Below are 10,376 nucleotides of genomic sequence, written 5' to 3'. Positions count from 1 at the left end.
CACGGTGCTGGAAATCGCGTCTGCGCAGATGCAGACACCGGAAATTGCAGGCGCACGTGCAATCCGGCCCATGAAGGGATCTCTGCTGGAGTGAACTGGCCCAGGCGTGGTAAACCTTGCCCACCCCTGCCCCACAGACAAATTCATAGAACTGTAGTTGAGGGTAATCTAGTCCAAAAGTGTGGAGGAGCTTCCGATACCCAACTTGGGCTTATGAAGCTCATGAGATAACATTTTGGACTAGTCTCTTTGAAGTCTAACTTGCCTCAGTGTTGATTTGGGGAAAAATGAGGAGCAGGGACGTCCAGGACTGTGCAATTCTTCAGACAGGTTAAAATCGCAAGCATCTAACAAAGTTCTCCACAAGGCAGAAGGGAACCCTTGCAAAACTACTTTTCATAACATAAGGCTTTTGGGATAGTTTATCTTTCGCAACACGTCTCATCCCATTTCTGGAACTTGTTTTTAAATTCAATTCCAAGAGAGGAGCAAAAAGACTGCCGGCCAAAATGGGGTCAGGCTAGATGCCCCCTGTAGTCCCTTCCCATGCTGCATATGGGAGTTCTAGCCATTGACTTTTGCCTCCCATTTTTGCACTCTACTAAGGTCTCTCTTGTTGGAGCTTTACGTACCCAAACACCCAAGATGAGGACCACGGACAGCTGGTTAACACAACTTGAAATGTGCAGTTTTATTGTATTTGCATGCATTGTGTAAGCTTAGAGGGAACTTGCTTCCCCTAAGATTTTGTGAGGCACTTCCAAAATCAATCCAAGCAAACAAAGAACTTGGGTTCTCATCTTTGGGTTTCTTTTTGGGTGGATCCAAGTGTCTCCTGACTGCTTGCGGTCACTTATTGGGCCTTGCTCAAGCCGTTCGGAGACCAGCAAGGCTTCTTGACAGTTCAAAGGCACCAGTGAAGCCCACCTGGGTACTGGGAGGAGTGGTGGCGCCTCTGCCTTCTGTTCTCAGACACCATCTGCTGCCTAACGGCTGCGCAGGCGGAAGACACGTGGCCCCAGGAGGGAGCAGTGTAGTCCCAGGAGGGGGAAAAAGATGTTTGACCCCCCCGTTTCTGAAATTGCCCTTTCCTATTTTAGCACAAGAGGCTGGAATCGCCGAGCTCTGTTGGTGTTCTGCTAGCAAGGGGTGTGTGTGTGTGTGTGTGTGTGTGTGTGTGTGTGTGTTTTGCACAGGTGCGTCGGCAGCTAAGAAGCACCCTGCTCTGAGCAGGTTCTGGAACTCGACTCCCCAAGCCGACAAGAAAGACGCACAGCGGGTATAAAACTAACGCCATCTCTTTATTATGTTCTCTTTTCCTGTATTCATCAGAATAAAAAAAAAAGATTTTCCCAAAATAAAATACAAATGAATGGGGAGGGAACTGGCCCCGGAGAAGAGGGGAGCGGGAGGGCTGGGGATAAAAACCGCCCCACTTTCCGAGGAGGAAGGCCCCTCCTGCCTGCCGCAGCCATGACATCCGCCGAGCACGCCCCTCCCTCCTCGCAAGAGCTGCTGGAAAAGGGGGAGCCCAATCCCTGGCTGTCCCAGTCCTCTCCCAAAAAACCAGGGCTAGATTTGGGGTAGGGGAAGGAAGTGCCGCCACCGCTCCCCCTCCCTCCCCGCAGAAGGTCAAAGTAAAGAAGTTGGAATAGGTCAGCGGCGCCCCCCTCTGTCCTGTACAGGCGTGCTGCGACTCCGGCTCCGACTATGACGGGCCTTTGCCTCGCGCCGCTCGCGGTCCCGGCCACTCCGCTCGCCCCCCCGGCTGGCCCCGCCTCCTGTGGCGTTGGGGCGCTCCCGTTCGCGCTCCCGGCTGTGCTCCCGCCTCTTCTCCCGCTCGGCTTGGCGGCTGCGCTCCCGCTGGCGGGCCTCCTCCGCCTCCTGCTCCTTGCGCCGGCGCTCTCGCTCCCGGGCCCTGGCCGCCCGCTCGGCTTGCTTCTGAACGTACTGGAGGGGAAGACAATGGGCAAGAAAAGGGGGGTTGAAAATAGCCCCATGGACCAGGAGGGCGGAGCCCCAGTGTACCCGGAGCCGGGCAGACTCAATAATGCACTTCATCACCAAGCTTTCCTTCAGAAAAGGCAGCATGGCTCTTTGCTCTTTACGACGGCTAGCAGAAGTTGGGCAAAAAAACAAAGGATGCATAAAATATCTGCTTGGCCTGTGTCCTGGGAATCTCTTCCTCTTTAGAAATATAAGTTTCTAGTCCTCTGGGTCACAGAGAAGGTGGAAATGTATGCACCCTCCCGCTGTCCATTTGACCCGGTGTCCCAAAGGATCTGAGCGCAAGGGCAGATTTTGACCGGCTTGTTCACCCTTAATAATAAATAAGGATAACCCGACAGGGCAAGCCAGCCCATCTCCCTGCCAGTCCAGACAGCACCAAATGATATTACTGTCTTTCCCAGGTGTTCCTGAAGGACAGTGTCTCTTACCTGGGTGTCTGTCAAAGGAAGCCAGTAAATGCAGGGTGCCGCCTTGGTTTTGCGGAAAAGGTCGTCCAGCAGTTTAGCGGGGGGCTCTTCCTGGGTCTTTTCTGTTGGCAGAGAGAGAGGAGGAAGCAGAGACCTCAGAGGGGCGAAGGCAGCCTCACACTTTTATTCTTACAGTTGTTGTTATTGATCAAATACTTTGCACGCCAGAGGAGGCTTCCCAGACCTTCTTCCCTCGGCTTCCTAAAGACCTCGGCCCAACCAGATGCTCTCAGCCACTCAAAATGGTGACTGCCGAAAGGCGAGGCAGAGATTTCAAAAATTCACACGGTCACACTCATGTGTCAGCCTGATATTGCCAGAGGGAAGGCTGAATCACAGCATCGTGGAGTTGGAAGGAAGGGGCTGTGTTCTGCCTGCACCTTCCCACACAGCCCTGGATCCATCACGGAAGGAAGAATTTACACACACACACACACACACACACACACACACACACAGTGGGCCCATATAACTCACCCTTCTTCTCGGCTTTCTTCTCCTTAGACTTGGGGCGCTCCTTGCGGCGTCTCTCCCGGGATCGGGACCGAGAGCGGGGCCCCTCACGCACCTTGTCCCGGTCCCACTCCCGCTCGGCCCTCGTCCTCTCCCGGCGCTCCATCTCTCTCTCCCTCTCGGCCCACTGCTCCCGGACCACCGCCTCCCGCTCTCGTGCCTCCGAGCGCCGCGACATCTCGCGCTCCCCCCGCATGCCCAGGCCCACCCCGGGGAGAGAGAGAGCCTCGTCCGCCTTGGCTTCTGCGGGACGCTCGGCCAGCAGACCCCGGTGGAAATCCAGCTGGGGAGAAGGAGGAGGAGGAAGATCAGACACACATGGCTGCTTTCCTTAAAACGCCCAGCCCTCCGACCATACAAGAAGCATTTCCCAACTTATTCCATTATGTTTCACTTAGCAGTTTTGTGTCGGAAGATTCAAGACAGGCCAGGGAAAGGACTTCTTTAGTCAGTGCACAGTAATTTGATCCATGGGAGGCAGTGATGGCCACAGATCTGGGTGGCTTTCAGAGAGAATTAAGACAAATTTGTGGAGGGTAAGGCCAGCAGCAGAGGATAAAGATATTCACCCACTGTCAGAGGCATTATACTGGGGAACGTAAACGGAAGGGCTGTTGCACTTAGGTTCCCATTGGGGCAGCTGCTTGGCAACCTTGAGAACAGGACACCGGACTATATGGGCCTTTGGGCAGATCCAGCAACCAGCCTCTTCAGATATGCCATGGAGGCTCCTTGTGAGCCAAAGGGCAAGAAACAAATGGAAATAGAAAGATAAACTGCCCCTATAGAGCAGTCCTGCTCTGAGAAATGCGCCCACTAGGCCAGGCAATGTCCGTCTAGCAAATTGCAGGCCTTTACCCTCAATTTCCACTCCACGTCAACAGGCCTATTATCCCTGGGCAGACTTAAACCTCCATACATTCGCCCCATCCTCTAAAACCCCCACTGGCCGCCACCACAACCTTCAACATCAATGAGTTTCACAGCGAAATGTCTTGAAGCAAGACATTCATTTCTGTTCCATCCAGTCTGAATTCTCCAACAGGTTTTTTAAGAGTTCTGCTTCGGTTCAGTTTTGTCTCCACAAGAAGCCCCGACCTCTTAAGATGCTACACTCCTCCTGCGTTCTACTTTTAGGAGCTTTTCGCCTCTCCAGACCCTGCTGGACCACAAGTCCAAACACTCACTTCAAAAAGGATATTGCAAAATTGGAAAAGATTTGGAGAAGGGCAAGTAAAACAATCGAGGGGATGAAGAAAGTTCACAGCGTTTAGGGGTTTGGGGTTTAAAGAAAAGGCGAGGACGAAGCAATAGGATAGAAGATTCTAAAATGATGTGTGGCGTAGAGAAAGGGGGTAGGGAAAAGTTTTCCCCTTTCTCTCATAACACTAGAAGTCATGGGCTTCCAATGAAGTTGAAGGGTTCAGAAGAAAGTACTTCTTCCTGAACTGTGGCGCCCGCATGCCCAGGAGACTGTGATGGGCACCAACTTGGATGGGCTTCACAAGAGAATGGGTCCCATTCATGGGGGAAAAGGCTATCAGTGGCTACTTGCCGTGATGGCTCTGTTCTGCCCCTCGCAGTTGAAGGTAGGAATGCTTGTGAGTACCAGTTGCTGGAAACCACAGGAGGTGGAGAGCGCTGCTGTGCTCAGGTCCTGCTCCTGGGCTTCCCAGAGGGCATCTGGTCGGCCAAAGCAAGACCAGGATGCTGACTCAAAAGCTGCTGGACTGATCCAGCAACGCTCTTTTCTGGACGGCTCCAAGTGCCCCGGCCCAGCAGTGTATCTCTCAGAAGGGGAGGTAAACTGAAAGACTTTTTTTGGGAAATGGAGCTCCTTCTCCCCATCTTCCCAGTTTACTGCATACGGCCTCTCCTGAGACATCGAGGGGACGGAGAGCAACAAATCCCACCCTCTATTCTGCCTTATCTCTCACAGTTCATACCTCATCTTGCTCTGCAAAGTCTGCCGATAAAAATTTGGGATTTGATTGTGGCCACTTGACGCCATGGAGGGCGTTGCGAGTTGCTACTGCTTCTTCCACTGTTGAATACTGAAAAGAAAAAGGGAGGTGAAAAGGCAGGAAGAATTTTTTTTAAAAAAAGGCTGAGTTTGGTTTCCTTTCATGCTTTAGAGCAGGGGATTGTCACTAAGTGAGCACAAGTCCAATAAAATGTTCGGTCGACGAGGTTCGCAGGTGGCTGTTGCATTACACTCCAGTCTTGCATATGGCTCTCTCTCAAATTTATGTTTTAGTTCTTCAAAAAGGAAGTCTTTCACCTTCAAGGCTGCTACTACCCTTTCCTGGAGAAAGAGTGAACAGGATTTCCCTGATGGGAAAAAGTGCTCTAATCCTGGCTTTATTCTGTGTACAAAACTTATACACCGCTTGATTGCTTGATGAAGTTATCAGTGAGAAAAATTAACAATCAAAGACATTCAAAATAACAAGGAACTGAACTTCGGTGAAAACAGTCCGGGAGGGCAGAACCTCTAGGAGCAGGAGTGGGGAACTGCAGGCCTGGGGTCCAAATGCGGCCCTCCATAATATGCCTGGCTCTCAGAACTCTCCCCAAGCCATACCCCACGGCTGGCCTCACTTGGCCCCTCCAAGAGTGCTTTGCCTGGCTGGAATGTGTCACAAATGCCCCCTACTTGCCTGGATGGAAGACAGAGAGGGGCCTGCAAGTGCGTGGAGAGGCAAACCCACTGTAGGGTAAAGGGACCCCTGACCATTATGTCCAGTCATGACCGACTCTTGGGTTGTGGCGCTCATCTCGCTTTATTGGCCAAGTGAGCTGGCGTACAGCTTCCGGGTCATGTGGCCAGCATGACTAAGCCGCTTCTGGCAAACCAGAGCAGCACACGGAAACGCCGTTTACCTTCCCGCCGGAGCAGTACCTATTTATCTACTTGCACTTTGACGTGCTTTTGAACTGCTAGGTTGGCAGGAGCTGGGACCGAGCAACGGGAGCTCACCCCGTCGCAGGGATTTGAACCACGACCTTCTGATCGGCAAGCCCTAGGCTCTGTGGTTTAACCCACAGCGCCACCCGCGTCCCTAAGCCCACTGTATAAAGGACAAAGATGGCCTTGGTTGCCCTGCCCACCTTTGCCCCCGGAAGGCTCCCCAGAAGGGAATGTGGCCCTTGGCTCTGTCGCAAACGTTTCCGGGCCATCCGCCAATCCGTTGCAGGAAACAAGGATTTGCTCCTCCAAGCTGGGGGAGACAGGGAGGAAAACTCACCGTGACGTAGCAGTGGGACTTGATCTTGTCGATCCAGAAGGCTTCCTCCACAAGGGTGCCTGTCCGGCCCAGCAGCTCCTTCAGCTGCCCGAGAGTGAAGGGCCTCACCTGCACAAAAGGAGGCCACCGGGGTGTTAAGGCAGGTCTGGCTTTTTATCAGTAGCTGCTGGAGGGCTGCCCTCCCCTCCCCACCCTGGTCACATACTCACCAGGTTGCAGATGTGGACGATGCTGCTGACCTTGCCGCGGGGCGGAGAGGGCACCTGGGCTGTGCGGACAGGGTCGTCGATGGTGATGGAGACGCCGGAGCGCTGCTGGCTGATGGAGCGCCGCGTCAGAGTGTCGCTCAGCGTAACTAAGGGGCGGGACGAAGGGAAGTTGGGGCTCAAGAAGCAAGAACTCAACTTTCCAGCCCCCGCTTGCCATTCCGCCCCTGCAGCCTCCCCTTGTCCCTTGTCCCGCACCTTTCTTCACTTCGTGCTCCACGGGTGGCGGCAGCACGACTGCCTCTACGGCGACGGCGGGAGGGGCCTCGGGCGGCTCTTCCTCGTGCGCCTTTTCCTCCTCTTCCTCCTCCTCTCCTTGGCCGTTCTCCTGGCCTTCAGCCGGCACCACCTGGGGGAGAGAGAAAAAACAAGCTGTGTTTTTCAGGAGAGACAAGAGAGGGCTTCCACCAGAAGCAGCAGCGGCACATGCAATGTGCCCAATGGGGTTGCCAGAAAAACATGCGGACGGGCATAGCCAGGGCAATGGGCCTAAAGAGTGACTTGGCTCAGCTTCATCTCATATGTAAACACCTCGGGCGAGACTCCAAGGCTGCCTACACCTCACGGCTCGTTCTCAACTGACGGAAATGGATCTATTGAAAGAGAGACTCTGTTGGTTATCTCTGTATACCTCCCTTTGGTTTAGCTTTTCCCAGGTAGTGCTTACTTGCTTATACTATGAAAAATATGAATTACAGCATTTAAAAAAGCACTGATGTGAAGCACAAAAAAGAAAGAAAAGAAAAACCCAGTTGTCTTAAAAATATGCATTTTCACTACTTTATTTTTCTTGCTACGCTATAAAGTAGCACAACAAGAATGGCTGGAAGTCAAGTCACTTGGTGGGTGTCCGTATGTGGTAAGTGGGTAGGTATGTTGATGGGTGTAATATAGATTGGTATTTTATAGGGTAACGCAGGTACGTTTTATGTTATGAAAAATTAGGTAGTGTATTGTGTAAATGTTTATGTATGTGTTTTATAAATTAATTAAAAAATAATAACATGCATTTTCAAGGGGACATTGTTCTACCCCTTGTGCCAATTAGGCAGGCAGCTCAGCGGCTACCTTCAGCAGGCAAGACAATGCAGAGGTTGCCTGGCCTACGGTGGCCTGGAGGCGGAGGCCCCAGAGGTCTCCCTTGCAGTTCCACCCAGAAGATGCTCCGGCCCACATTCCCGCAGCTGCTTCTGAGCCAAAACGCCCACCCAGAGCCCACCGGAGATGGACAAACCTGTGTGACGGTGCGGCAGATCTTGAGGGCTTTCTCGTGGGGGGGCTCTTCCGGGTGCCGCTCGGCCTCATCTTCGGAGATGCGCGAGTCGTCGGCGTGCAGGTCCACCACTGCCTCCTGCCCTCCCGTCGGGGGCTTGATCTCAGGGATCAGGCTCTGTTGGGGGGGGGGGGACAGGACCAAGGGAGAGGGGTGCGTCAGGCCAGGATTAAAGGAGCTGCGCCGAGCCTAAAATGAGCAGCCGTGAGCCCAGGGTACCTTGAGGGACTCTGTGGTGATGCTGATGGAAGGTTTCTTCTGCGTGGCGGCCGTGCTGGCCCCCCAGCGCCGCTTCCGGCCTCCCGGCTGGCTTCCCTCTGTGTCACTGTTTGTCGCTGCCGCTGTGCCCTTGGCCACCGATGACGCTGAAATCAAGAGGGCAGACCCAAGGCTAAGACCCCTCCCCTCGCAGGGACGCAGCCTGCTCTGTTTTTCAGTGAAATGGTACCTCAGAGGCAGAGAGGGTACCTCCCTCCCCTGCCGCCCTCAGGTTCATCTCTCAAGGGGTTCATCTCTCGGGACAGCTGCAAGGGCTAATGCTTCTGTGGCTTGGGCAGGAATGCACTCTGCACATGCTCGGAGTTAGGGAAGATATGGCCAGCTCCCCTCCCTTCATTCCAAAGTCCGGCCTAAGCCACGCAGTGATGACAGGGGAGGGGAAGGATAGGGAGCTTTGTAAATGTTTAAAACCCTGTAAAAATTAACTTAATAAGAGTGACCAGCCAACCGATCCTTAATATTGCACTAAAAAGAGAAAGAGATCTGCTTTCTTGAGTTCCAAGGGAGGCAGACCTCCCCAAGAACCGCACATACTCAGCCCAGGTGTGGCCATCTACCATGAGGACCAGAAGCTTGGGTCTTCTCTTTGGAAAGTGGGAGAAAATTGGGCCAGGGGGGAGAAAGACACGCAGACCTGTTTCTTCCTAAACAGCAAGGGAAAATTCCCTCTGGCCTCGCTAAGACCAAGAACCTGGGTAAAGGCCGACCTGCTGTGCCTGAATTATGCCTCTCCAGATTTTCTCCTGGCTAAACCCATCCACAGTGACCCCAGAAAAGGCAGCAAAGGCTGCTCATTGCTCCTGGTTTCCCTTCCCTCAGAACTGCACTGGAGTGTCGGCAGGGGGGGATCCCAGGATAACCCCCACCCTTCTCCAACATGTCTGGATGCCCTGTGTGGTTGCTGGACCAGGGCTCCTTTACTTACAGACAACAGATATCTTCCTCTTGAAGGCCTTGGGCTGAGTTGAACCCTGCAGAGGAAAAGGGAAGGGGGGAATGGAAAGAGAGAGAGAGAGAGAAAAGGGAGGAAGGGGAAGGAGAGAGAAAGAGAGAGAGAGAAAAAGCCCCGCATAGAGGGGGTAGTCAGGTCAGCGTCAGGGGTTTGGAAAGTGGCCGCCACACCTGGGGGAGGGGGGGGGGGAGAGACGAGGGCATAAGTAATGAAACAGGGGCCCAGATGAGGAGTTGGGGAGCTGGGCAAGGGTCCTCTGCTGATTCAGGAATAAAGTCGAGACGGAAGAACCCCTACACCTCACTCTGTCCCCCTTGGTAGCTGTATGGCAAGCACAGCCTGTCCGTGGGAAACATACTTTCCCTGCCAAAAGGATGCAGATTACAAACCAGGAGCTCTTTTCCCTCTCAGAAGTTTATTTGGACTCAAAACGTGTTATTTGGACTCAACACGTGTTATTTGGACTCAACACGACTGGAGGTCCCGTTCTCTGTCCTAGAATCACAGAAGGAACCCTGGGGTCATCTAGTCGAACCCCGGAAGCTCAACTAATGTAGGTTAGTCCCGATGGGTGGGTAGGAGAGACAGCGACTTCTTGGTGGTAGCACCAGAACTTCAGCTTTCTAGCTTTGTTCTGAAGATGCAATATGACTTTTATAAATTTGGTCTGGTCTGCTATTTTAATATCTTAGAAGTGTAAGATTGGCGTTATTTTACTGCTGCTTTTTTGTTGTTTTAATGTAGTGGGTTGGCTATCTGGCTATATATCTATATGATTTTTTTCCTGACATTATGTAAGTTTTAATTGAAAAGCAGGCAGATAATACTAAAAAAACTGTATCATTGAGACAACGTACACTCTAATCCAAGGCCTAAGGATTCTATTACAGTGGTACCTCGGGTTACGTACTTAATCCATTCCAGAGGTCTGTTCTTACACCAAAGCTTTCTTGAACGGAGGTGCGAACTTTCCCTAATGAGGCCTCCCACAGCTGTGTTCGGCTTCCATGGCAAAGTGTGCTAACCGGAACACCTACTTCCGGTTTTGCGGAGGTTGTTTTCCGCAGCGTTCATTAACAGGACTGTTCTTATACCGAAGTACCACTGTACTAGAACACAGGTACAAAGAATCCCTAACTATTAGGACGAATCTGGATGGGACATTATTCTAATTTTGAATGGTTCAGATAGGGGAAGCTGCTTTTGCATCAATACACGATAGTTACTGAACAAGGCTTGGCAACCTTTATTATTTTGCTTTTCAACCATGCCCCTTCTGGTGAGAAAATGTGCAAGCTCACAAGTTAACACAAAGCTATTCAGCTTTCCATCCTGCCCAATGAAGGGCCTACTGTACTTGAGAGCTTG

At 52.4% G+C, this 10,376-nt stretch overlaps 1 protein-coding gene across 2 annotated transcripts in view; it reads right to left on the bottom strand.

Annotated features, from left to right (window-relative positions):
• Positions 1 to 1,282: 1,282 nt before the first annotated feature.
• Positions 1,283 to 10,376, bottom strand: part of ACIN1 (apoptotic chromatin condensation inducer 1) — a 38,343-nt gene continuing 29,249 nt past the window's right edge. The window contains exons 9-18 of one of the 2 annotated variants that reach the window (XM_081886690.1): positions 8,982 to 9,027; positions 7,997 to 8,142; positions 7,739 to 7,894; positions 6,703 to 6,853; positions 6,448 to 6,593; positions 6,239 to 6,346; positions 4,937 to 5,044; positions 2,955 to 3,273; positions 2,439 to 2,539; positions 1,283 to 1,950 (exon numbers count right to left, since the gene is read on the bottom strand). In XM_081886690.1, the coding sequence (XP_081742816.1) occupies positions 1,657 to 1,950; positions 2,439 to 2,539; positions 2,955 to 3,273; positions 4,937 to 5,044; positions 6,239 to 6,346; positions 6,448 to 6,593; positions 6,703 to 6,853; positions 7,739 to 7,894; positions 7,997 to 8,142; positions 8,982 to 9,027 (1,575 nt within the window). In that variant the 3' untranslated portion in view covers positions 1,283 to 1,656. Of the gene's footprint in view, positions 1,951 to 2,438; positions 2,540 to 2,657; positions 2,841 to 2,914; positions 3,274 to 4,936; positions 5,045 to 6,238; positions 6,347 to 6,447; positions 6,594 to 6,702; positions 6,854 to 7,738; positions 7,895 to 7,996; positions 8,143 to 8,981; positions 9,028 to 10,376 lie in introns of those variants that run through there. The other variant, XM_081886691.1, reaches the window with a different exon arrangement.

The sequence above is a fragment of the Podarcis melisellensis genome (assembly GCF_964234715.1).
Source record: "Podarcis melisellensis genome assembly, chromosome: 13".
NCBI lineage: Eukaryota > Metazoa > Chordata > Lepidosauria > Squamata > Lacertidae > Podarcis > Podarcis melisellensis.
The sequence above is the reverse complement of the archived record's forward strand: the minus strand, read 5'-3'. Positions and strand labels throughout refer to the sequence as shown.